Below are 27,310 nucleotides of genomic sequence, written 5' to 3' on the forward strand. Positions count from 1 at the left end.
ATGCACACAGCGTTTGTATCTCCAGCAGGCAGCCTGCACAGCTTAGAGATCCTTGGAGCCTCCCCAGAGCCCTTCAGAGGATCTCTTTCCTGTTGCATTTGCAACTGATGTGCTTAACTTGCTTTTTTTCACTCCTACCCTCTCAATGTGTGTATTTGTTATAACACCTTGGGAAGGAAATGGGTGCTGCCTTTGCAAAGTTAGATAACTGGCCCAGTTCTTTGCTGCCGGATTGGCTGGGAGAGGTCCTGTAAAACCACGCTGGCCAGCAGCCCAGCCCAGCCCTGCAAGGCTGCAAGCTATTTCCACAATTGGCCACTTCAGAGCGGGAAAGGGGGAGGTGAAGACAGCCGGGCAAACTGCATCTCCGCCAGGCTGTTTCCCTTCCTTCTTGGTTTTTTTTTTCAGCCAGAGTAGTTTGGCAAGCCCGCTCCGGGTGCCTCCAAGCCCTTCTCGCAACGCCCAGGCGAGCAGGGTGTAGCGTTGGCGGCCAGGCACCTGGCCCTCCCTTAAGCCGTGCTAGCGGAGTTCCAGGACAGGACATGTCAAGCTGCAACAGCCCCGGGGGCCCTGCTGCCCTGGACTTTCCAGAAGTCCTGAAGTCCCTGCTGGAGTACTCCTTACCCTGGACCAACAAGATGACAGGTAAGAATGAGGGAATGCACACTAGGGTTTCTGGTTTGATTTCTCCTTCCCCTCCTCAAGTTGCAAGGTAAAAAGGGGGCAGAAGATCTTCTTTGCTGCAAGCCCTTCGAGGGTGTGTTTCCCTCAAATGTCCAAGTTAGACAGAGTTCTGACACACTGTGTGTTGTACAGCTAGGAGAAAAACTGTCAGCAACCAGTTGATTATAAAATCAGTTGAGTGCTGAGCTCCTGATCCTTTTTAATCTCTATGCTCTGCTACTTCTTGGAAACCCTCAAAGCTTTGTGCACAGAGAAGGCTTGGGGACAAATCTCCATGCTCACATAGGAGCAACTTCCAGGCTTGCCATCCAGGTTGTCCCATGGTTAATGACTGTTGAGTCTCCAGACATTGCCTCTTTCCAGATGCAGACTGTCCAGGGCAGGCTGACTGCCTGCAAACTTTGTGTTTGGTGCTGCAGTTTATTTACCAGTGGAGTGCTGGGGTAGGGAACACAGCAAATGTAGTGTTTCCTTTGCAAGAACAATTCTGTACTCCTAGGCTTTCCTGCTCTCTGTGCAGCATCCTGCACATCCAAAACAAATGGAAAAGGCCCAGGAGATTATTTAGTCTGGGCTTCTGCTGTGCTGAACACTTTGCTCTTGCTGGAATTCCAAATGCCCATCCCACAACTTGAGGGCTCCAGTTTTGGGTAGGATGCCACATGCCCTTGGCAAGCTGCTCGTTGGTTGTTGTGCTTTAATGCTCACTGCTGAGTGCTGGAGAGGTGCGTGCGAACACCTTGGCTCAGCTGGCTCGTGTCTAGGCAGGAGTGAGTTGAACTCACAGAAACAAACATGCACTGAGCTTGGTAGCATGACTTGCTACCAGGACATGCAGATGGTTCTGCAGCCTTGAAGGGCAGCATGTTCCAGGACGTGGGAGCAGAAAAGCCAGATGCAGAGTGTGGAAAGGGAGAGTGTGTGCTCCTGCAGGGGGTCAGTGAGAGAAAAGGCTGCTGCTCTAGCAGCAAAGCTTTTGTTTCAGGAAAGGCAGCTGCCTGCAGCTGCCTACACCTGCTGGAATGCAATGAGCCCTGTGGCCCCACAGAGCTCCCCATGGGAAGGGGGTTAATAGGGCAAGGGGAGCTGCCATACCCCCTAAGGGGCTCACTTTGTCACACTGCTCTGCTGCTGGCTCTCTCCTTCACCAAGGTTGCTATGTTTACATATCATACAGTATGACACTGCATGTGTGGACCAGGGCATGTTTTCTGAGCTGACTGATACCCAGGTAGAAAGTGGACCTGGCTGGGAGCAGGCACTAATGGCCAAGGGAGGCTCATGTAGTACTGAGCCTTGCTGTGGCTAAGCTCTCCTGCTGCTTCTCTGGGATCTCTGGTCTCCATAGCCAAGTGGACTGAATTAATCCAAGGGAGGAGTGCTGGGAAGTTTCATCTGTTTGGCAGGAGCTGGAGTGGGGGGTACAGGGGGGACCAGTGATTTGCAGAGAATAATTTAGTCTTAGCATGGTTTATTTGGCAGCTGAGGGTGTTATTTTGTGGCAGCTTTCTTCCTCGGCTCCAGGACCACCCTGGTCCTCAGCATCAACTCCTGAAACCCTTGGAATTGTGCTTATGCTTCCTCCCTCCCCAGGCCACCGTTCCTCTCACAGCCCTCTTCCCACAGAGCTTGGTTCTCACCTTGCAGGTCTCCATACCTACACACCAGTTGTCTGGATTTGAAATGTGTTCTGAATGTGGTCTGAAATGTGTTCTGCTATCCAACCCTCCCCATGGGGCTAGCTGTATGCATCCCCTCCACCCTATGCCTAGCACTGGGCTGCTTCTCACTTGCCTCCCTGCTGCATCAGAGCTGGGCTGTTTTGCATCATCTGGCACTGACAAGACTCCAAGCAGGAACAGCCAAGACTGCTGCATTCCTCTCCTCCATCTCATTGTCCTCTTTTGCTCTGTAGCTGAGAAAGAAGAGGGGAGAAATTATTAAAATCCAGACAGATCCCAGTTTAACCAAGAAGGTACAGCTGAAGGTGCAGTGGCCACTTTCTGCTTGCAGTGTCTTGAGCCCCTAATCCCCATGAGCAGAGAGGAAAAGCTCTCCAAGCAGCCTCCCTCCTAGCTGGCAGGACAGAGCCGATGCCCCAGCAGTGTGATGTGAAAGAGAACCCACAGGAATGTTCCCCAGGAACTCCCTCCCTCCCGCCTTTGGGCCGAGCAGTTAACACTATACAGGCTAAAACCTCTCCGAGCAAAATCACAGCCCAGTGGTGGTACAGAACAAACAGCACAGCGGAGCGTGGGTGGAAATGTGCTGGAGGAAAAACATGGCTGGTCTAAAGGGAAAAGCCCTGGAGTAAAGGCTGCTGAGTGGTTTTAATAACCTCCATTCATGTGGACGTTACCCAGCAAAGCTGTTGCCATTAAGATCTGCGGGGGGGGATGCAAGCAGAGCCTGTTCCTTGAAGGAGTGCTGTGCAGTATTGAGACACAGCATCACCCCTGGGGGCCTCCAGCATAAACAACAATGGAACAAAGCGGCCATGAAGAGCCATAACTGAATGGAGAGCCTGCAGCCTGCCCAACTTTGGCTAGGTCCCATCACCCTGTTCCTAGAAGCTGCTCCTTTCTGACCTCACTAGGTTGTGCTCTCTCTCTGCCACCTCTTACTAGCTGTTTCCCAGGCAAAAGCATCGCTGCGGGCCCACTGCCCCTTGCCAAGCTGTGTGTGCTGTCTCTGTAGTGTGTGGTCCAACATCTGTGTTTCATTGCCCTGCATGAAGTGGCATCTCCCTTTCATGCATGTGCTTTTTTCTTCTGCCAGCTGAGCTTGTCAAGGCAGAGAGAGTCCATAAGAGAGCAAGTGACAGTCCTGGAGTAGCTAAGTATGACCTGCTCTACCTACTTCGTACAGCTGGATTTATCAATCCTGATAAAGAACTCATTAGGCCATGTTGTTGCAGCCTGTATGAGTAAAGCAGTCCTTTCCAAGCTCTCCATCTGGCAGCATGTGCAGGAGTTGCCTCAGGAGTCCCACCTCTTTCCTCTGTGAAGGAGGCAGCAGATTCAGTCTCCCAGCCTATGCAGTAGTAGCTTGCAGGTAGGGCAGCTCCCTGTCTGCCCAGACTGGAGAGAGATGTCCCCTGGTCCTCACTGCGGTAAGGCAACAGTGGAAGCGTATACCCCAGACGACTTCCAATCTGTTCCTTTCCTTGGGGTGCATGGGGAGGAACTCCAACCTGATTTTGTGTGACAAAGACCATCAGGGTTTATCAGCGAGGGTCAGATCAGATTGTGCCTCGCAACCAAAATGAAACGTTTGAGGCTTGTGTAGGAGCAGCTGAACCAAGCGCATGCCTTGATGTCTACCTGGGAAGAAGGGGTCCTTGTTCTGCTGGCACACAGGGGGACAGCTCTCACCTGTGGCTCTGCTGGGTGCAGACGGCCATCCCGGGGAGGCAGCACACCCTTTCCTCTCCCTGCTTGCAGCGCTGTGCAGCGGTCCTGCTGCGGCCGGTCCTGCTGCGGCCGGTCCTGCTGCGGCCGGTCCTGCTGCGGCAGGAGGCAGCAGCTGCTGCCGGGGGAGGCCTGCGGGTGTAGGGCCTGTCACGTCTGCGAGCTTATTCATTCCGCAGCAGCTCCTCAGTATCCGGCTGTGCTCCTGGGGGGGAATTTGGCAACACTGGCTCCCTTTGTGCGTTCAGAAGCTGAAATCTCAGCACGACACCCTAGTTCCTGGTAAAGGAGGACTGTTTAGGGAATCACAAGGAGTCGCTTGTGATCGTGAAAACTTGGGGAGGCTCTCCCTCTCCAGCGGCCTGGCCTTCTCCCTGCCGACGTTATATACATGGCACACCGCTGCGGCTGCTGCTGCCATGATGGAGGAGAGGGGGAGATTAAATCCAGGTCATGAGGGAAAGGTGAACTCGGGATCCTAAACGAAGGTATTTAAGGGACCGGCTGGAGCGCTGGCACCTGCGGTGGTTGGGCACCGGTGGGCTTCCCGCCCCGCACGCCCCGCACACCCCGACGACCGCCGCAGTGACGCGACCTCTGAACCCGTAGCCGGGCCCGGGCCCGGGGCGGCTGCCCTGAGGTAGCGGAGGCAGCCGGTAAATGCCGCGCACAGGCACCCCCACGGGCCACCCTCAGCCGGTAACGGACAGTCCACAGAGCCCGCGCAGGCGCAGAGGCGACGCGAGCCCCCCTCCTCCCAACTCTCGCGCAGCAGGCGGGTAGCGGGCGCGCGCCCCGGGGCAGGCGCTACTGGGCCGCCCCGGGGCGCGCGCGTTTCGCCCCCGCCTTCAGCAGTAGCTGGCGGTGACGCAGCGCCCGGAGGAGGCGTGGGGAGGGTAGGGGGCGGGGCGCCGCATGCTAATTACCAGCCGGAGCCTGCCTCAGCACGTGCCTCGGCAGGCAGGGGGCGCGTGCCCGCGCCGGCAGCGGAGGGGCGGGGAGGGCGAGGCCTGCCTGCGCGGGTCCGCCCTCAGAGCGGCGAGGGCCAATCGGAGGGGCGAGGGGGAGGAGCAGGCGGTGCCAGTGCTCATGAATATTGAAACAGGTACCGGGCGTCAGCTGGCTGCGCCTGCGCCCTGGGCTTCTCGCCCGCCGTCTGCTCTGTGCTCGTCGCTTGCCGACGGTTCCCGGGGACCTGTCGTAGCCTCCCGCCGGGCGCTGCGGCCGTTGGCCACCGTTGACAACCCGCCCGCCGGCTCGCGGGGAGTATGCCCGGCCGCGCCGCGCACCAGGAGGCGGCGGCGGCGGGAGGAGCAGAGCCCACTGCAGCCGGGGGGAGCGCGGGGGCCGCCGCGCAGCAGGAGCAGCGGGGCCTGGCGGGCGCTTTCCCGCTAGTGCTGAAGAAACTGATGGAGAACCCGCCGCGGGAGGCGCGCCTGGGTGAGCGCGGGGTGCGCGCGCGGGGGCGGCGGGAGCGCGCGACACCCTTCAGCTTACCCCCTACGCCTTCCTCCCCCTTCCTTCCCCTCGCCGTCTGCCCGCCCCGTGCCTGGGAGGGCGGGATCCAACGGGTCACGGTGGGACTGGCTGCGGTGTGCGAGGGGGGGTGAGCACCCGCTGGAGAGGCCGCACGCCCGGGCCTGACGTCCTCCGCCCCCCTACGGCCGGCCGTGCCAAGTGCAGTCAGCACGGGATCTCGGCCCGCTGGAACCGGGAGGGAGGGCTCGGCCTGATGGGGCGACCGCTGGGCCCCCTGGTCTGCAGCTGGGGCGGCTCTCCGCTTCAGAGGCGCAGGGCAGCGATGTCCGCACCGCGGGCCGGGTCTCCCGAGCGACCCGATGCGAGTGGGAAATCCAGCGGCTGGGATCGACCTTTACGGGGTATTGAAGTGCCTGCGCTGGGCAAAATAAAGCGGGTCAGGTGCGAGGGATAGGTAGAAGTCAGGACGTGCCACGCCGGCTTTATTTCAGAAGGTTTGAAGCGTCCCTTGCCTTCAGACACATAGTTGGGAGTAGCAATGAAAAGGTTTCGAGGCTTTCTCGACCTTAGTTCCTGAAAAGTTGCAGTATGGCATGCATCAACAGCAGATCCCTTCAGGTTAGGTTTGGTTATAATCCGTAAGGGCAATCCTGGATAGGCAGGAGCTGTCTCTGCCCCTGGTTGTGCAGACAGCAGCTGTGTAAATAGCAGTGCTGGTGCTTCTCTGGCAGTATTTTTGCCTTTCTGAGTATCAGTTGGATTTTATTTGTATTTTTTTTGAGGAAGGCTCAAGTTTATCTGCATTGCTGTAATGTCCAGTGTGCTGGTGGTTAATGAAATAAGTCCTTACGTGGAGTAATCTTGAAAATAATTTTGTTTGGAACATCAGGCAATATCCAGGGTAGACCACAGTGCAAGTAAGGTTGGCAAGATTCATCCTGCTTAAGCTCCATTTACTTTCTGTATGTCTAATGTTGCACAGTATTGTGTGAATGCATCCATTTTGTGAGTCTGGCAAGTATTTTTTCTCCTTTCTGTTAAAAAAAGCCTCTGATAAAGGTTTTAGTTATGTTGCTATGGTGCAGGGTGCTGCAGCACATAGCCTCTTGAATCTACAATGTTAGGGGATTTCTTCAGATATTTCTGCATCCAGTCTTTTGTTGTTAAAGGCAATAGTGTTAGCAGGAAAGATTTAAGATCAAGTGTAGGACCTGCAATGGTAGCTGGTTGGGTTATGGTAACTTACACTTAAGGGGCGGTTTTCTTGTCTGGAATTGTGTGGTCTGGCTTATGGAGATGTAGAATTTACAAATTTAATATGATTTTGAGGTGGTGCATTTTTTTTGGGTCAAATTAGAAGCATCTGATACTTTACCTTTTACCTTTGCCCCTGTTCCAGCCAGGGAAGGTGCTCAGCTTGATTCTCTAATGCTCGCTAGTATGTCCATTGCATCTCGATTACCCCCTTCCATTCAGGCTGTGGTGAAGTTTGGATTGTTCTCATTCTTAAAATTTTTCCATAGCTTTCTGTACTGTTTCACTTGGCACTTTGTGGAACTTGTTGCTTTCTGTTTATTTTGATCTCTGCTGTTTTTGTTGTTTGCATATTTACGAGACAATAGAAACCTGTGCTAGGGAGGTAGAATTGTGACTCAACTGACTTCAGAGGATCCTTGTTTATTTTCTGTTCCTTTGTGATATAGTGACAGCCAAAATGTTAAACACTAATTTCATAGTATCATAGTATCAGTCAGGGTTGGAAGGGACCACAAGGATCATCTAGTTCCAACCCCCCTGCCATGGGCAGGGACACCCCACACTAGATCAGGCTGGCCAGAGCCTCATCCAGCCTGGTCTTAAACACCTCCAGGGACAGGGCCTCAACCACCTCCCTGGACAACCCGTTCCAGGGTTTCACCACTCTCATGGTGAAGAACTTCCTCCTCACATCCAGCCTGAATCTCCCCACCTCCAGCTTCATTCCATTCCCCCTAGTCCTATCACTACCTGAGATCCTGAGAAGTCCTTCCCCAGCCTTCCTGTATTCTAATTTCTTTAATACAGTGATGCATTTCCAGCAAGCTTTCTTGAGAAGAGCCCCTGTGCCTCTTGTCTGAAGTGCCTGTTGACAAAAACTGCAGTCTTCTGTCTTACTCTGTGAGAAACAGTATCAGCTAGCTGTGGTGTCCATTTATAGCCTCCACCAGCTACCTGTGGGGTTTCCAGCTGCTGTAGGTAATTTGACTACCCAGTAAGTAAGCAGGCTTTCTAATCCTTCTGAGCAGCAGAGGGGGACATCCAGTTCCAACTACATGCCATCATCCTGAATGCCCTGTCACATACCAAGCAGGATCTGGCCAGCCTTGTTCTAAGTTGTTGTCATTACAGTGATTAAATAAATAAATGTGTTTTTTTTTACATTAAAAATCCTGTAGAGTAAGGGAAGAGAATTCATATTCTAGAGCAGAAGTGTAGGTCTCTCCTATTAATAACAAGCTGCTGCATACTCTTCAAAGGATGCCTTAATCACCAGTTGTGAGCTGCTGTGGCAGGAGGAATGCCTCGACACACATCACAGTAATGGGCATCAGGAATACAGAACCTTGTAACCTGTCTTGTTCCGTTGCCACAAGTGGGACTAAGGATTTCTGGAGCAATCAGCCTCGGTCTGTGTAGTGTTTTCAGGCTAATCTGACAATATTTTTTGATGGATGTGGGGAACTTTGTCAAGGAAGTGTTTGTTCTGTTTGTGGCTGGGATAGCACTTGAGAGTTATGGCCAAAACGTCTTTTGGACTGGATTTTGGTTGGGTTTTTGGGGTGGTTTTTTCAGAGGGGGAAAAAAACAGGATGTGGAATAAAGCTCTTTCCTGGCTGCTGCTTTTGGCTAAACCAGCAGTTTTTCCAACAGCTCAAGAATTGGAATGCTCTGCCCAAATTACTTAGCATAAACTAGTGACCTCTCTGTTAACAGCAGACGTACAGCCTAGTTAATAGGTCACAGTAGCAGAATGAGGGGGCTAAAGCAGACATGAGCTATCAGCTGCAGAAGTACGGTCCAGATTTATCAGGGTGACCTTGAATCACTGCAAATGGAGCCTCTTAGGATACTGCAGCTCTGCTGTCAGGTAATACCTGTTTACACTATAAATATCTTTAGAGAATTAATGGTTCAGGTCCCTGTGCTGGGGCAGGTGGAAACTTCCCCCTCAAAATGCAAGAAGTTAATTAGTGTGCTCCCAGCAGAATGTTGTGTAGCAGAAAGAAAGATTAAATTAATTGAAAGAAAGCCAATGTGAAAATGTCAGTGTAAAAAAATCCCCATACAACAGTTCTGCATCTCACATTTGCAGTACATGGGGCACCCAAGATGCATATTAACTTCTGCTGTTTTGTTTCAGATCCTGCTGCTAGAAGAGAGAGGGGAGAGAGAGCGTAGCTAAACAAAAACACTGGGCGCTCAGTGCCTGCTAGTTGTCAACTTGTAGCCAAAGGACAAAACGTTTCAGATGTGCAAGAAGGATCCAGTCTGGTCCGAGGCAGGGACAGCAGCAAAAAGAAGCTGGAGGGACCACAGTCTCTTTCAGGTTGCTGAAGGACAGCAGGATGATGGTGTGCATGTAAAAGGCATTGAAAGCTCTGAGAAGAGCCATGCATGCCAGTAGTGTAGCCCTTCTGGCATCCACCTCCTGAAAACCATCCTTAAGCTTGGTGTTTATTCTATTAATGACTTAAGGCTTCTTCTCTCATCTGTCAGAGATGTTGCATTAGATGTCACCCAACAAAAGCACTGCTGGCTTGCACTTAAATCAGCACAGCTTGTAATGGAATGCTATTATTTTTTCCCCCCAATAGTGCTTTTTTTGTTGTTATTTTTCTCTTTAGTTTACCTTTTGACTTAAGGGCCCCAAGTTTGATTACAGAAATAAAGTTCTTTACCAATAATTCATTACTGTGACTTGCATTTGTTTTAGTGATCTCTTTACCAGGATATCATCCACACCCCCTAACAGTTGTGCTGGGCAGACCCTGGGGAAATGCATAATCCTCGAGTCACAAGTTGGGTGTAAAATGGTGGTCCCAGTTTGGTGGAGGTGTGCTTCAGTAGCAAGTAAAATCAGTCTTATCTGTGGAGTAGATGTTGTTTCTTTACTAGCTTCAAGTAGGAGCTGTTTAGAAGCATTCTGGTTGTTTGGATCATGCCTGTTAACCTGCTTGTTTGCTTTGCCCGAGCAAAGGGTAGGAAGGTTGCAAAAAAAGGAGTTTGTATAGCAGGAATAAGAGTTGGGAGATGACAGTTCAGAAGCAGTGGTGTTAAGCAGCCAAAGGGAAGGCCAAAAGTTGCATGAAGATGGTAACAAAGCTCAGGTCCAGGAGCCACTGGTCTGAACTTAACGTTTTCCTTAGGTGTTTACTCTTAGTCCCAAGTCAGTGGCTGGTGACTGTTTTCTCAGCTGTTCAGTTTAAAATCCTTCTTTAGCATAAAATGTTCAGAGTATGGTAGATTGAGATGATAATTTGCTTTGTATGGCAGCACTGTTCTTTAAGCCATGAAAAGCACTTTCAGTTCTACACCAGCTAAAGCAACAGTGGAAGGAATGCCAGTTCCTTCAGAATAGCTTCTATGTTAATAGGCTTTTCTGATTTGGAGTAGAGTTTTATTGGGGGTGAAAGTGGGGATGAAAACAACAAAATCATCCTTTAGCATATTGTAGGCAGTCTTGAAAGCCTCAGTGCCAAAGATCTGTGCATTTAGTTGGGCTAACAGGTGATGAATACTGGAGATCCAAACTGTGTATGTCTCTCGAGTCCTTTTTCCACTGAGCAGAATATTTGTCAGCTTCCATGGTGAGACCAAATTTGCTGTTGGTTTGGGTGTCCCTGGTGACCTTTCCTTTGGATGGCTTAGTGCTGGTAGAACTGCCTGGCTACACAGTGAACTGGATCAGGAAAAATTACTTGGGTTTTACTATTTTTTTTCTCCCTTTCTTTCTTTTCTGCCAGCTTATTTTTATCTTTTAAATTATGTAATTATTCCATAACTTGAGTTTTCTGCTTGGATTGTGTCCCAGACAATTGTTAAGATTCAGTAGCTATGGGGAACATAGAAACAGACATTTTTTTTTTTGCTGTGATATGTGCACTGTAGCACAGTAAATGGATAAAATTTCATCAGTCTCTTGTGGCCTGGGGGTGGGCTGTGGGAGTAAGCCTTATTAGACATCTCCCCAAAGAGTGAAAATGGTGTGTAGGTACTCTGAGCTATCTATAGTGAACGGCATTTGGAGCTGCTGCTTTGTGTGGACATGCTGAGTCATTTCAGAAAGAAATGCTTCCTAAAATACTGAGGAGTAGACATCCAGGTCTCTGGTGTCCTGTGGACCTTTCTCCTTTGTATCAGGATTATTCTTTTGCACCTTCTTCCTTTGTACATATCATAAACTACTCTGCTTCCTCAAGAGTTTTCTTAAGGGCTTCCTACATAATCCTATTTATGGACACTCACTTTTGCTGGCTTCCAAGATGAGCCTGTGGAAACCAGGCTGTTTTGCCAGTGAGGAGTTAACAATAAGCTAGAAGCAATTACCACACTTTGGTAAGTTATCACAGTGAAGATGCTGGTCTTCAAGGATGCCCAAGTGCCTGTGGTGTGGCCATCACAGGGAGTCAGTGTTCCATGCTGAGTTACAGGTGAATGGATGAACGTTGCCTTGCAACAGCTGATTATTCATTTCGTGTCATGAGGCAGAGATACAGATTGCTAAATTTCCTTTCATAGGAATTTTGTTAGACTCTTAAGCTTGAGTCTCTCCTGTGTTGCAGCACATACACTGACCTACTTGTATCTTTCAGATAAAGAGAAGGAGAAGATAAAGCTTGAGGAAGATGAGGCAGCAGCTGCCAGCACTATGGCAGTCTCGGCTTCCCTTATGCCACCCATCTGGGACAAAACTATTCCTTATGATGGCGAATCTTTCCACCTGGAGTACATGGATCTGGATGAGTTCCTGCTGGAGAATGGAATTCCTTCCAGCCCCACTCACCTGGATTTGAACCAGAATCCGCTCTTGCCTGTGGCTGAGCTGGAAGGAAAAGAGTCTGCCAGTGCTTCCACTGGTTCTCCTGCATCATCCTCTTCCACTGCAGTTTACCAGCAATCTGAAGCAGCCTCCAGCACAGGTAGATGGAATAATATGAAGCTTTGAGGGACTTTTTGTTGTTCTCATATTAAAAAGTGCCTCTTTAGATCAAAAAGGAGATGTGCTAACCTGTCGGTGTTGGCTGTGGAAGGTAAAATAGCACAAACATGCTCTATGTAGTCTCAGTCCAGGTGTCAATAGCATGAAGGTGCTGCCTCTTCTTTCTTTCCCTCTACCCCTCCTGGAAAAAAATGAGCTGAGTGTCTCTCAGAGTGCAGTCTGTGCCTGTCTTGAAATTAGAAAAGCTGAAACACCAACATAAAATATTTGCCCTCTTGGTGTTGCTAATCTAGTGAGAAGCTGAACATGTTGAGAGAATAGTTTCTCAGGTAATTTTACAACAGATTTGATAGTTTGTGACAAGCCCTTTGTGCTACCTTGGTGGTTTGATCTGCATGGCTGAGCTTACCGTGGCTCAGATAACAATGAAGCAATCTTTTCACGCCAGCCTGTGAAATGTGAGAACAGGCACTTGGAAAAGGTGTGTTAATGATGCAGTTTGATGCTCTGTGGTGCTTTGAAGTGGGAATGGAGGAACAAAGAAACAAAACGGCACTGAAACGGTACTAGGAAACTTCTCATTTGTTGTATGGAGATCTTCTCTAGTAAAGAATTTAGCAGCTCCAGTTTGCCCTACGTTTTGAGGTTAAACCTGATGGCCCCTGATCTTTGGCAGTACTGTGTTATGAGCAGACTTTACAGTGGATCCCCAAGAGAGAAGCAAAATGTGGCTTTCCTTCAATAAGACATAAAGTGTGGGGTTTGTTCTAGGTGGAGGTATGGATCATTCACTGATCACTGCTTCAAATTGCACTGACATCTGCAATTCATGTGTGTGGAGTTTGTAAGCAATAGACAAATACAACAAAATCCATATGACACCGTGCGTGTCGGACAGTCTGTTGGGACATTCATTTCCATGTGACAAGTAACATTAGTAACAAACCCACCTTTACTCTTTTGTTTGGAAATACAATTGTCTGACCTTTGAAGGACCCAGGAAACAGGGTCTTTGAGCAAGCTGGTTTCCCTAAGTCTTTCTCTGGCACAAAACTGGGGCTGGTAGAAATTTCTTGCTTGTTACTTCTGGGGAAGGTGCACAAAGCATGTTGGTTTTGCCAAGGAAGTGATCACTCATGTCCTGCATCTATCTGCTCGAGTCTTTAAGCCTGGTATATGTTCCTAGAGCTTGTATTACAAACTGGACTGTGTAGCTTCTCTTACCAGCAGCTGTACAGCACCAAGAAAGCCAGAGGGAAATACCAACTAATAGGATTAAATATTGCCCACAGTAGTGTCATAAACAGAGGTATCCAGTTAGGCTTCTTAATTAATTCTCTTCAAATCCTGTTGAATTTATTGTAACTTCTCCTGTTATTGCCAGAGTCCCCACCACAAAATGAGAGAAATACTCCCAGCCCCATTGATCCTGACTGCGTAGAAGTTGAGGTGAATTTTAACCCTGACCCTGCTGATTTAGTGCTGTCCAGCGTGCCTGGTGGTGAGCTCTTCAATCCTCGCAAGCACAAGTTCACTGAAGAGGACCTGAAACCACAACCAATGATTAAAAAAGCCAAGAAGGTTTTTGTCCCAGATGAGCAAAAGGTAACAGATTTATTGCTGCAAACTCCTCTAGGCCTTGATCAAAGTTCCTGACTCTGCCCCAACATAAAGCTCATACACTATAGCTACGTGACTGGGCAGAAGCACTGCCAAGAATAGAACTGGCAAGTCAACAGCAGTTCTTGCTGCTTTGCTGGTTTGGTGTCATGAGATAATTACTGGGCAGGAGCAACTTACTGTGCTATACACACAAATCAGAAGTAGAACTATCAAGTTGCATTGTCATCAACTGCACTTTTGAAAGGCCAGGGTACATACTTGCCCAGCACCCTGTCTGATCCAGCTTTAAGCAGCTCACACCACACAACAGGTTGTTCTCTGTTGAAACTAAATAAAAGGAGCATTGCAGCTGGACATCTTAGCCAAGTCTCTTAATCTCCCTTGTTAGAATCATAGAATTGTTAGGGTTGGATGGGACCTCAAGGATCATCTAGTTCCAGCCCTCCTGGCATAGCCAGGGCCCCCTCACACTTGATCAGGGTGCTCAGAGCCACATCCAGCCTGGCCTTAAAAACCTCCAGGGATGAGGCTTCTATCACCTTCCTTGGGCAACCTGTTCCAGTGTCTCACCAGCTTCATGGTGAAGAACTTCCTAACATCCAATCTGAATCTACCCATTTCTAGTTTTGTTCCATTTCCCCTAGCCCTATCACTACCTGACATCCTGAATAGTCCCTCACCAGCTTTCTTGTAGGCCCCCTTCAAATACTGGAAGGCCACTATTAGGTCTCCTCAGAGCCTTCTCTTCTCCAGTTTAGGATAGAATAGAATAGGATAGAATAGAATAGGATAGGATAGAATAGGATTAACCAGGTTGGAAAAGACCTTTGAGATCAAGTCCAACCTATCATCCAACACTACCTAATCAACTAAGCCACGGCACTAAGTGCCCCATCCAGTCTCTTCTTAAACACCTCCAGTGATGGTGACTCCACCACCTCCCTGGGCAGCCCATTCCGATGGCCAATCACTCTTTCTATGAAGAACTTCTTCCTAACATTCAGCCTAAACCTCCCCTGGCACAGCTTGGTTTGTCCTAAACCAAGACTGACATAAGGATGACACCTTGCAGCAGCGCGTTGCCCACGTTTTGGCGCCGGCGCTCCGCAAACCCCGCCAAGGAGATCCTTCAGGGGAGCGGGCGGTGCGAACGCCCCGGCTCAATAAAGAGGTGGCCCTCGCGCGTAGTCGTCAGGCTGCCATCTCTTCTTTCCTGTTTTGTTTTTTGTCGTTGTTGCTTTTTGGCTGCTACAGGATGAGAAGTACTGGACCAGGCGGAAGAAGAACAACGTGGCGGCCAAGCGCTCGCGCGACGCCCGGCGGTTGAAGGAGAACCAGATCACCATCCGGGCTGCCTTCCTGGAGAAGGAGAACACCGCCCTGCGGACGGAGGTGGCGGAGCTGCGCAAGGAAGTGGGACGGTGCAAGAACATTGTTTCTAAATACGAGACCAGATACGGACCCTTGTAAGCACCCCTCCTCCCCCACCCCCCCTTCTCCTTGTTAGGGCTCCTCGGTTTAGCCTCTTAGACTTCTCTGCCTTCTGTGGAGACTCCCAGAAATAAAAGTTTGTGGAGGAGGCTTTGCCATTTTGCATCTACACACAGACAAGGAAAAAAGAGAAAACAATAGCCCAAACCCTGTTTCTGTTGGCACAACTTGTTCAGGCCCTTTCTTGGTCGTTGTGTTGCCCCAGATCCTAGTGTCTGTATTTACAGCTTTGGTTTTCGTGCTGATAGAGCATTTGCTGATGTCATAGGATAGAACAGAGTCGCCTGTCTGGAGGAGATGTGGATCCCTCCTGACTGGACAGGGCTTTTGCTGTCTGTTCCAATCTCCATTTTAAGTGGAGAAAGAGACAAGGACACTTTCCTTGGTTTAGTTTTTTCCTTCTTTTGTTCTCTTCCTCCCCCCCCCCCTTTTGCTCTTTTCCCCCCCCCCCCCCCTTTTGCTCTTTTCCCCCCCCCCCCTTTTGCTCTTTTTCCCCCCCCCCCCTTTTGCTCTTTTTCCCCCCCCCTTTTGCTCTTTTCCCCCCCCCCCCTTTTGCTCTTTTTTCCCCCCCCTTCTTTTGCTCTTTTTTTCCCCCCCTTCTTTTGCTCTTTTTTTCCCCCCCTTCTTTTGCTCTTTTTTTCCCCCCCTTCTTTTGCTCTTTTTTTCCCCCCCTTCTTTTGCTCTTTTTTTCCCCCCCTTCTTTTGCTCTTTTTTTCCCCCCCTTCTTTTGCTCTTTTTTTCCCCCCCTTCTTTTGCTCTTTTTTTCCCCCCCTTCTTTTGCTCTTTTTTTCCCCCCCTTCTTTTGCTCTTTTTTTCCCCCCCTTCTTTTGCTCTTTTTTTCCCCCCCCTTCTTTTGCTCTTTTCTTTCTTTTCTTTTTTTAAACTCCTGCTCTTTTCCACACTGACCACCACTCCCAGTCAGATTGTGAAACACAATTTTAAGATGCAAGTAGATGTTGCTGGGCAGCATTATGAAATTGTTTCCCCTCCTATTCCAAGGCACTAGAAAGCACCTGATGTACAGAACTCTATTCCTGTTGAGGAGGAATAGGGGAACCTTTAGGACAGGAGGACAGGAAAATACTCCTCCTGTAAAAACAAATAATAGATATCTTGAGGTTAATGCAGACTAGAGTCAGTGCAGTGTTGATTAAAATACTGCTCAAACGTTTTAGTTGGTTCCTACCCTGGATACCTTCCAGAAATCAAGGAGAGAGAACAGTAGGAGATCTTTTACTTTCCAGACACAGACAAAATAATTTGCTGTGGGGTTTAGGATGTATTTCTGCCACCACTCCTCCTTTTTTTCCTTAGAAGGACTACCCCCTTGAACTTCTGCTAAAGCAGAATCTTAGCCGAGAATTAAGAGCTATTTAGAAAGGTCTGGCTTAGTAGGCTGAACCTTGAGTCCTGTCTCTTAAGGAATTGCCAGTACCTTATGCTGTGGAAGAAGGTTGTTTTTAAGAAGCAAACAAGCCACTGTTACTTTACTGCACCTTACTTTAGAAGACCTTGAGAGAGTTTTGTTCCTTTGCCTTGTGAACACTCTATGGCACAACCTACACCCACTCTAAACACGAACAGACCTCACTGTCTCCTCCGTAGCAGCATATCTGGTCTCTCCATGCCTGCTGGTTCTCTCTCCAGCACGTTTCCTGTTACAAAATTAGCACACAAGACTTGCCCTCTTGGAAATAATCCATTCTCAGCACCAAGCACTGCTTCAACAGTATGTGGTGTTAAAGGAAAAAATATGTTGTGTGTGGTGTTGGGACCTTCTCCATGACCTGCAAGAACCAGAAGCTTTAACAGAACTATATGTCTAGAAGTCCTCTTAACAAGAGAAGCTATCTTAAGATAGTGCCTGTGTCAGAACTCTTAGGCTACACTTCTTGGGGCTAATATTTATGTTAGGGAGTAGATGTGGGACAGAAAATGTTCAGGCTAGTTTCCAGCTCCACTATTGAAATCTGAAAAGTGTATTAAAACCCAAAACAAAACATGGGGGTTTCTTTTCTATACTGAAGACTTCTTGCCTAGCTTGTCTTTTAATGTGGAAACTGGTATGAGTTTAGACCAATTGTGTGTTGACTTCTAAAGGAAGTGGAGAAGCAGGCTAATCCAGAAAGCTTCAAGTAAATGTATGTTTGGAACTATTCTCCCTCTCTGCTTACCTCTTAATTTGAGTGGCTCTTAACGCAGCATTGGTCTAATTCCTTTCCCACATACTGCAAGTTGTCACCCTTTCAGCAGGGGCTTTTGTTTCCCAGGGTGGTGTGTGGTGGTGATGGTGGGAATCCTGTTAACAAATAAATTGTCACACTTAACACTTTGCTTTGTTTAAAGTGACTTATCTGATTCCGAGTGATGCAACTTTAAAGACTTTTAGAAACAAAGAAACTAAAAAGCACACACGAATCGGCAGTCTTCAGAGTGAGCAGTGAAATCTAGGAGGTGTCCCAACACAAACAACTGACCGATGACCCTGCCTGCCTGCTTGTCTGCAAGTACCCCATCTGAACTACCCAGGGCTGGGCATGATGAAAAGTGCAAAGTCTCCTTAATCCTGTATATGGCTTTTCTTATCTGTCTTTCTCACTGTAACTATGAACTACAGTAAGCTTACGTATTGGGGTTTTGTCAAGACACTCAAAGTTCATGTCTCAAAGTCTGCTGACAGCCTGTGTGAATAGTGACTCTTTGTTTTGGCACTCAAGTGGAAGAAGATAGGGAGTTTTAAATCAAAGTGTCTGTGTGTGTATGTATATATATATATAAAAAGAACTGCTATATTTTAAGACTTTTTCCTTTTTTTTTTGTCCCTGCAGTAGAATGAATTTTACTTAATACTGCAGCTCACTTCGGGTACAGCGTTAGCATCATTGTGCCTGCAGAATTAAAGATGCTGGGAAAACAGCAGTCTGTGATGTGTGAGACTTCCAGAGCAGAAAAGTACAGCAGATGTATTGGCACAATCCAGAAAGCACCACAGTGTGCCATGCAAAGAGCAGTAATGAACTTCAACCAAATGACCCATGTCATAGTAAAACACTTCGGCTGCTTTCCTGCTGCACAGCTACACCGCTGTAACCTGACTACTTCTTTCTTTCATGAGGCTCTCTTTCCTTTATGGGATCTTGCTGAAACAAGACTTCTGTTAATGATTTAGCAATCATGGCAATGGTGCTAGTCTGAGCTGCTGCTGTCCATGTCTTTTGGCAGTCTGAAACTAACAAACAAGTGTTAGCTCCAGCAGAACAGTGGCTGTTAGCTGCCATATTCCAGTTCTCTGTCTCTTGAATGCATGACTGTGGTGGTGAAAGAGCACTTTGTCCATCTGTCTTAGAGAACTGAAACAGCCAGTGCTTTCCCACAGTTACAACAGGCAGCTTAAGTATCAAGACCCTTGTGCTGGTGTGGGAGAGCAAGCTGAAAGCTTGGGCAGGGATGTGTAGAAGATGAAGGAATGAGGTGGAATTGCCTATGTAAGAGTTTCATCAGCATACCTAGGCTTTACTCTTTGATACTAAGGAAACTTAAGAGCTAAATCTTTTGGTGGGAAAGAAGTAGAGTACTTAACTTCTGGGGAACTAGTACAGGGCCATGCTTGTAGCCAAAATGGAGCTTGTAAGACAGGAGTGTCTCTTATGCCTGGAGACTGATAAACAGCATATGTTTGAAGAAAAATAACTATGAAAGCTTTCAGAAGCACAAGTGCCAAATGTTTTGCAGCACAACTGGTTACCAGCAAAAGCTCAACGCTATCTTGTTGAACGAGTACTTTGACTTTGCAATTTACTGGAAGAGATTCCACCCCTATTTCAGAGCAGAAAGACAAAACAAAGGGAGGGGAAACAAACAAAAAACCGGTGCAAAGCAGCTCATGTTGTAAACTTCATTTAGAGGTTTACATAATAGAAGTCTCAAACCCCAGAATTCCTAACTAACCTTTTGAAGGCCTAAGCTTTGTAAGGAGCATATACATTAAAGGCAGGGTTTGACCTATTCTTTTTAATGCACTATATATTGAGAAGTGAAAAATAAAAGCTTTTAACTTTTTTACTGGTTACTAAAGTATACTTAGTGTATTATTGCAATTTGGGATTCTAAAGCTCTGAGATAATCTTGGGGTACTATCTTGCAAGAGATGAAGAGTTTAGCTCCCTGTTGCCTTGAGTATTGCTAATTTGGACGATGTTTTTGGTATGTACTGGGGTGGGTGGGTGGTTTTTTTCTTTGTTGTTGTTTTATTTTGGTGCTAAAAGCCAAACCATGGATTAAACAAACAAAATCATTTAAAAAAACCCAAACACATGGGGGGGAGGGGGGGAAAAAGGCAAGAACACCACCACCCCAAAACACCCCCAAAACAAGTAACAACCAACCCTGACAGCATGTCAATGTAGCAATTCTCTTTGCATTTCTCATTTCTGAATTAGTTGTCTTTGAATGGCTGTTCATAGAATCACAGAATCAACCAGGTTGGAAAAGACCTCAAGAGATCATCAGGTCCAGCCTAATGCCTAACACCTCCTAATAACTAACCCATGGCTCCAAGTGCCACGTCCAATCTTCGGTTCTGAAAGTCACCCTTCCCATTTAAATCACCAAGCTTCAGGGTATTGTAACTGTGCAATTTCATTAGGGTTTTTTTGGGTTTGTTTTGGTCTTTTTTTTTCTTTTCTCCTGTGGTATTAAAACCTCACACACTAGAAATGAGCAGTGAAATGTTCATGAGATCTTTCTTTCAGAGAAGACTGTTAGCCAACTCTTGTGCTTCCCTGTAGGGACGGTGCAGATTTGCACATTCTGCGATTCACGTGTCTACGGGTTGCAAAACTGGACAATTTGCACTTTAGGGTGAGTGAGGCTTAACTTTTGTAGATGAAGCATTTTTAGTGTTGTTAAGAAGCCACATCTTTAAAGATAGAGGAGAAGGTAGTGACCATTTCCAGAAGTGCAGGCATTGCCAGACAAAACTAAAAAAAGGGCAATGCTGACTTCCATTCTCAGTTTGTGCAGACTCAGGAAGTTAAGCTTACTGCTTCAGAGCTCTCTGCTCCTCTCAGAACAATTCATTTAGATCATCTTGTTTCTTTGACTAGGATGACAATCCTATCTGGAAATCACAGAGTCACAGAAACATTCAGTTTGGAAAAGACTCTCAGGATCACCAAGTCCGATAGCCCTGCTCTACAAAGTTCGCCCCTAAACCACATCCAAACGACCTTTAAGCACATCCAGGGTTGGTGACTCAACCACCTCCCTGGGCAGCCCATTCCAATGCCTGACTACTCTTGTAGTGGAAAAAAAATTTCCTAATGTCCAGTCTAAGTCATTCCCTCTTGTTCTATCACTAATTACCTGTGAGAAGAGACCAGCACCAGCCCCTCTACAATGTCCTTTCAAGCAGTTGTAGGGAGCAACAAGGTCTTCCCTCAGCCTCCTCTTTTCCAAACTAAACAGCCTCAGCTCCTTCAGTCACTCTTCATAAGATTTATTCTCCAATGATAGCTTGGGTACATTCTCATAGTGGTCAGAAGAAGATCAATATTCTCTTAGCTCAATTTGAATACTAAAAGATGCTGAATTGACTCAGTCTGAAGTTCTCTAGCCTTGGGACATGCTCTGTAGAGGCCGTAAGTGTGCCTGATGCCAATGTACCCCATTCCAGCCATAAAGGGACCATCTCCCAGGGGAGAGAATAAAGGGACTGCACCTTTCCAGATCACTGCAGGGAGCAGGTTGTGGTGCAGCTGTACATTCATTAGAGTGTGAATTGACACCCAACTGGCATTTCACAGTACTGGCCTGGAATCTATATAAACTTCATGAGATTGATGGGCAGTGAGAGTCATCTTATTTTACATAGGGGACAGACTATGAATAAATGCTGTGCAACATTTAATACAGTATTGCTTTTGTACATGGTCTTCTGATCTACATATATCTCCTTAGAATAATGGGGGGGTTGTGTTTAAGAATTCCCTAGAAGCTTAATCTTTCACCTGTTGCCAAGATCTGCTCCCACCCAAGCCAGTAACAAAGATCTCATTAACTCCCACAGGAAAAAGTCTTTACTCTCACATGGTTATTGTAAAGTTTTAGTAAGCAGTGGAGTCTTGGGTGGTTTTGCTTTTTGCTCTGCATTTTGTGCTGGGATCAGAGTGGATGTATCTGAGATTGCAGGTATAATGTTGGTAAACTGGTCCTAGCACTTGTTCATTTACAGTTGGTGATAGTTTTGATATTCAGATTATCTGAATTCTGCCTTTTACTTTGTTTTTCTTACCCTACATGAACAGGGTGAATAGGTAGTGTACTATAAACTTGTGCTTGGGAGAAGAAATGACTATTTTTTACATATTAAATATGGCTTTTTTTGCTGTTCTAGTAGCAGTTTATGTCTTTCCTGACAATTCTCCATCTCCCCGCTGTGCTGTCTGAAAGCCCAAGGTGTTCTAGCTGTAGAAATCAATTTCAGCATTATCTGCAGGAGTGCTACTAATTGTACCAAATTCATTTTGAGCTGGGAGTTGTGGTGGAAGGCCAGCAGCTTTGGGAGTACTGGAATAAAACCACTTGTGTGGAAAAATAATTGTATGCAGCCAGCAGGAACAGTGGACTTGCACAGAAGAGAATATTGCTGCTTCAGCCTCACAAGCCTCCTCAGAGTAACAGGACCTTAGTTCCTTTCCTTTTTGGTGAGGGTGGAGGTATCTTGGGCTTCCAGACAGAGCTGAAGATCCAGATAGGCTTTTGTTCACCCCTGTGGTTTTGGCTGCTGAGCACACAACAAGACATGCAAATTTGTCAGCGTGCATGAACCTGATATTTTTGGCAACCTGAGCCTAAATCCATAAACAGCAAAATAATTTGTTAATGCTTAGTGTGTTGACTTTGCAGCAGTACAAGACACTGAGTGGCTTTCTAGATGTTCAGATAATCTGTGTATTTGCCACTCTGACATGGTGAAGATAGATAAACTCACAGTCAAAGAGTGTGTGTGTGGGGGGGAAGGCAGCAAGGACAGGCAGTAACTAAACTTCTGTGGCCATGCTAACATAATGCTCATGGAGAAACTACAGTGATGTAATTAATGCAGATTTGTCATACAAAGTGTAGTCTGTTTGATGGTGTGCTTATCTCCTGGTGAGCTGCTTTGGGAGTGCAAATTTCTTAAGGTCCCAGCAGCTCCAGGGGACAAGGAATCCTTTGAGGGACATGCACATGTAGCTAGACATAGATACTTGGCAAGGGGAGTAAAGAATTAGGAAGAGCAATGCAAGAGTCTCTGACCTCAGCAGTGTTGCTGAAACTGAAGCCTTACTGTTTACAATTTGAAGCTAGTTTGGATCCTCTCAGTTTAGCATCATAGAGAAGATATGCACTTGTTTAGGTTTAGGCAATCTCCTTTTCTCGATCTCGTTTCCACGGTCCAGACAAGAAGTGAAACAGGAACCTAGAGAGGGGGAGGAGACTTGCTGCAGGAAGGCATGACAAAAGAGCTGTCGCTTTAACGACGCGTGCTGTTGCACTGGGACTTGACCTGCCGATGTGAACCGAGAGTGCCGTGTCATCGGGAAATTACTATCTGAGGCCCCAATATTTTAAGGCCTCAATTCTGCTGTCACTTCTGCATGGGATGAGCCCTGTGTCTGTAGAGAACCAGGTGGACTTCACGGGATCTGTCTGTGACCGTGAAGCTCTGCCCACCCAGGCAGTCAGCTGTAGAATTGTGTCCTTAACACACCAATCTGTTGTAGTTGTAAGACTGTTGGTAGTCAGTGTGATTTGGGTGCCTGTTACATGGCCAAAACCCTTGGTCCTTCATTTTTTCCCAACTGAGGCATGAGCAGAAGCCCTTTGCTGTACAGCATCTGTGGAGAAAAAAAACAAAATAAAAAGGAAAAAAAAAAAAAAAAAAAAGAAAAAAAAAGGAAAAGGAAAAAAAAAAGAAAAAAGAGAAAAAAAATAGATTAAAAAAAAGAAAAAAGAGAAAAAAAAAAGAGGAAAAAAAAAGCTTAAAAGAAGTAAAAAAAAGAAGTATTTCACATATGTCTAGTAAATTAAGGCATGTGATTTTTGGTCTGTGGGTCTCACCAAACTTTGCTCGTGTACCTGCCTGAATGTTTCCTTAGATCTGCAGCTATGTCTCAGTGAGAAGGTTGGATTTGTTTACCTGAGGGGGCCCAGTAGGAGCTCTCATCTGTCAGCCTTGCAGGTGACTGCTTGCTGCTGGCCAGGATCCTGGTGGGGGGGGTGGTGGATGCATCCTCTGCACTTTCATGTGAAGTTGTCTGAAATATAGTGATGAACATGATTATTGGAATACTGTATTTTGTATAACTTAGAACCTGTAAATACACTTTTAAAACTGATCTGTTCTATGAAGTAATAAATAAGTGCTTCCATTGTAATACCTTAATATTGTTACTGCTTCATGTAGCTTGATTTGGGATTCTATATATATATATATTTTTCTTTTCCTAGAGAACTTAACAGAGATCAAAACCAAGATTGATGTTGTGGAATCCTAGTCTAGTTGTGATGCTTTTTATCAACAACAACAACAACAGTGTTTTCACAGATAATAATAATGAGCTATTTTAAGCAGAGAAACAGAGAATTTGAAGGAATTGATTCACTTCCAGTCTTTCTTTAACAGTAGTCACTGATTGCTTTCAGACTTGTACTCACCTCATTAGCTGGAGAGTTGATTTGGGGTTTGTGAGCAGCATTTGGAAAGTGGCAATATTGAATTGCCCACAAAGATTAGTGGCTGAGGAGAATGGAAGTTGGTTTGCTGATGATTGGGGTTTTTTTGGGTTCTTTTGGCTCAAACAGATCTTAACTCCATCCTTCAGCCAGACTGCAGCAACTTGCAATGAAGCAGTGAGTGGCTGTTGCTGAAGCTCATTTGCAACCTAGGTAGTCTACATCTTTATTAGTTCTATGATGTATGTAGATGACACAGCTATCCTGTGGTGGTGTGGAGAGAGAAAGTGATTAATGACTTGAGGTTTTGCTGAGTATGTGTTGACTGGATGCTGCACAGCTGGAGCTTTCATCAGCTTTCATGACCTTTTCTATTTTGCATTAAACAAAACAGTGGAGTGAGACTCATGAGCAGGCTGCTAGGAAATAGGAGCACTTGAGTTTTGAGGAGGAGGTGAAGCTGATCTCCATCAGCCTTCCTCTAAAGAGATTAGCCTGTGATGACACTTTCTCCAGCCATAACCTAACTTCTTTGTCTTTAGTGCTGTACTGGAGCAGTTTCCTCTCTGGTAAAACCTGTGTCTTGCAATGACAAAGCCACAACATCTTTTGTACTGGGCAGAGATGGTGACATCTCTTTTTTTTTCCCCCTCTTCTTTTTTCCCCTCCCCTTTCAGTGTCTCTAGGCTGAAAAATAGCTATGAAACAGCTAAGCCTATGTGCAGGTTACTCAGCAAACTTTATTCCTGTAAAGCTTTTTCAGAGACATACAGTTTTTAGATAGCTTGAGGGAGCTCCTAACTGCTATATTTGGCCTGAAATTCTGTTGCCTCTTGGCTAGAAGGTGTTTGGGTTGGGGTGGGTTTTTTTTGTTTGGCTTCAGATGTGACACTAATCTGTCCCATTCATGCAGTGGGCTGGGTGCTAAATCTGCACAATATTTATATAAGATACAAATCTGATCTTAGTTTCACTGCATGTTAAGTAGTTCAATCTCTTGGGTGCCTGCTCCTCGAGGTTGTCTTACCTAATTCCTGTAAAGGTAGCTGCTTTTTGAAGCAGGCCATCAAGTGCATTTGAGAACATCCTGACTGAAAAGTTTCTGTAGGAATGAAAGAGCTGATAAGATTCTGAAGTGGCTGGGTCAAAAAAAAACTGTATTGCCATAAATGTTTGGGGTTTTTTAATTTAGGTATGATTTTTTTTTGTCCCCAACTGCTTACTTTGTACATAAACCTACACACTCCTGGCAGCTGATGGGTGAAAATAAACAAAGGTGCTTAAATCAGCGACCTGACGAGGAAAAGGGCATTTCACTGTTGCAGAGTTGCTATTATTTTCTATTTCCATTTGCTACACTTTTTAAACTGTACAAACCACAGATTTGAATTCTCAAAGTCTTCAGCTTGGATTCTGTGAGTTGTTTAAAGCCTCTCACCTCTCTGCTCGCAACTGGTTTTTAAGAAGAAGAACAGCTTTTTGTTCAAAATGTACAATTTTGACTGTATTGGATTCTGTTAGTACCCTTCCTTTTTAAGAAATAAAATGTATATTCCACTATGCTGACATCCAGTAATTTTGTTCTCTAGATAGCATAGAATGGTCCTCTGGAGGTCATCCAGTCCAACCCCCACTGCAGTCAGCAGGGGCATCCTCAACTAGATCAGGCTGCCCAGAGCCCTGTCGAGCCTCACCTTGAGTTATCTCTAGGCATAGGGCCCCAATCACCTCCCTGGGCAACTTGCTCCAGTGTTCCACTACCCTCATGGTAAAGAACTTGTTCCTAACATCCAATCTAATAGCATACTGTGTGCTTGTACACCTCCACTGCCAGCATTACACCTGCAGTTTGCATTGGAGTTGGTAGAGGCTCAAGCAGCTCAACCTTCTAGGATTAGGCTCTTGCTGTGCTTTTCCCTTGTGTTAACTGTAAGCTGTGCTGTTGACAGTTCCTCCCTTCTCTTCTCTGGATTAGTTGATGTTAAAAATTTCTCAAGGTTTTGGGTCCTGTGGTGGCTCTAGGTTGAGCTGTTTCAGGTAAAGGGAGAAATCCTGAGAGGTAATGGTCAGCCACAGACACTTACACCTTGCTTTGTCCGTTACTTTGAGACTGACAACAACAAAATCATCAGAATTTAGTTTTCTTTCCTTTATGGGAAGAAGCAGAGTCTAGAGTAAATAAGGTTTGACTGAGGACAGCTTTCTCCATTTCCCCCCCCCCCTATTTTTCAGCCTAAACCTTGACTGTTTGATTCAGAATGTTGGTTTGTTTTATTTTTCAAGGGGTGGTAGGTGAAGCTCAACCTGCTGAGACCTGTTATGTCTTCTGTATACTCACTGCTCCTGGCCAGGAAAAGACAGCTTCCAGATAAGGCTGTGCTCACTTTCCTTGGCCCCTTAAAGTCCATTACATTTCTACCTGAGGTGCCTGCTCTCATGGAAAAACAGATCACTGGTATGTTAGTTTATCTGGAGTATTTTAGCATATCTAGAACCTACAGCAAGGTAGAGTTTGTTGGCTCTTTTGTAAGAGGTATCTTGTATTGGTACTGATGGGGGGTGGTTGGAAGGAAATCCATTTCTCAACAGGAGGAAGGGAGGGAAAGATAGGATTTCTGATCCAGCTCTGCAGGCAGGCTTTCATCTACACAGATACTGGATGGCTGTTTCCTGACATTTGAGGAAGAGGTATCCAGGCTGTAGAAGATCTATGAAGCCTGGTCTGGCATCTCATGTGGTTGCTCACAGTCTAATTTGAAGCCTATCTATGAGGATGACTGCCTGCAGCCTACCATAGCAGAGGAGACAATAAATCCATAGGGTTTTGCAGCAGGAAAACTTTCTGTCCATCTTTTGTTTCTCTTCCAGAGCCATGGCATGATTAGTGACCCAGGCAATTTGTGTATAAAAGCTAAACCCCACCCAATTTAGAAGGAGGGCTCTGACCTCTACCATGTGCTGACTTTACATGGCCCAAACAAGAGGGACTGCAGTAGAAACTGAGTGGCTCCAAGGACGTGTTGGAGCCTTCCGGTGTTCTGCAGCCTTACCATATAATCAGCGAGGTATATTTGGTATCTTCTCCCTGTTGTGATGGCAGCTGGCAGCAGCATGGGTGTTTATTATGCAGTGCCTTCTTTTCAGTGAGCTTCTGTGTTCTCTTGGGTGGGTGTGGAGTGAGCTTGTCAGTGTGCTCACTCTGCACACACTGCTACGAGTTGCCTTCCGGAGATTTTGCAGCCATTGAGTGATCTGAAAGATGGCACTGGGAAAAATGGCAACCTCTTACACAGCCTCCTTCCTGTTGTGTGCTGGGGGGGAGATCTGTTGACCTCAGGACTTCCTTTGTACTCATTTCACACTACTCCTGGCTCCACCAAATCCACAGAAGAACAAGGAAAGGATTGTGTCTCCTGTCTGATTTGTAGCATTCTGTAGCAGAGCACCAAGCTCTTCTGGGTTTTGCTCCCTGTTGGTTGTGGTTGTTGGGCAGACACGGCCATTGAGAAAACATTTCAGTGTCTTATGTGTCTTTCAAGTGATACAATTGTGTTAAAAGCTGGTTGCAAGAATGCTTTCAGCCAGCATAGTCTCCACCTGCAGCATGGCACTGAACCCTCTCTCCTATCCTGCAAGTGGGGGATGCAATTGGGCTAGAGATGCTATTGTGTAGAGGCCTTGGAGCAAGAGGCTGTCTTCTGCCTTG

At 46.6% G+C, this 27,310-nt stretch overlaps 1 protein-coding gene across 4 annotated transcripts; it reads left to right on the forward strand.

Annotated features, from left to right (window-relative positions):
* The first annotated feature begins 310 nt into the window (after positions 1-310).
* On the forward strand, positions 311-25,170 carry TEF (TEF transcription factor, PAR bZIP family member). 4 transcript variants are annotated; one of them, XM_068142549.1, is made up of 5 exons: positions 311-645; positions 11,426-11,752; positions 13,157-13,377; positions 14,650-14,861; positions 17,233-25,170. In XM_068142549.1, exons 1-5 carry the CDS (start codon positions 543-545, stop codon positions 17,252-17,254), a joined length of 885 nt encoding a protein of 294 aa, XP_067998650.1. In that variant the 5' UTR covers positions 311-542; the 3' UTR covers positions 17,255-25,170. The 4 variants fall into 4 exon arrangements, with proteins under 4 accessions (XP_067998650.1, XP_067998651.1, XP_067998647.1 ...); XM_068142546.1 differs by lacking the exon at positions 311-645 and adding an exon at positions 5,255-5,534; XM_068142550.1 differs by having other exon boundaries at positions 14,650-25,170.
* The last annotated feature ends 2,140 nt before the right edge of the window (positions 25,171-27,310 follow it).

The sequence above is a fragment of the Melanerpes formicivorus genome, unplaced genomic scaffold (genome assembly GCF_026170545.1).
Source record: "Melanerpes formicivorus ecotype bairdi unplaced genomic scaffold, bMelFor1.0.p_v2 SCAF_8, whole genome shotgun sequence".
Lineage (NCBI taxonomy): Eukaryota > Metazoa > Chordata > Aves > Piciformes > Picidae > Melanerpes > Melanerpes formicivorus.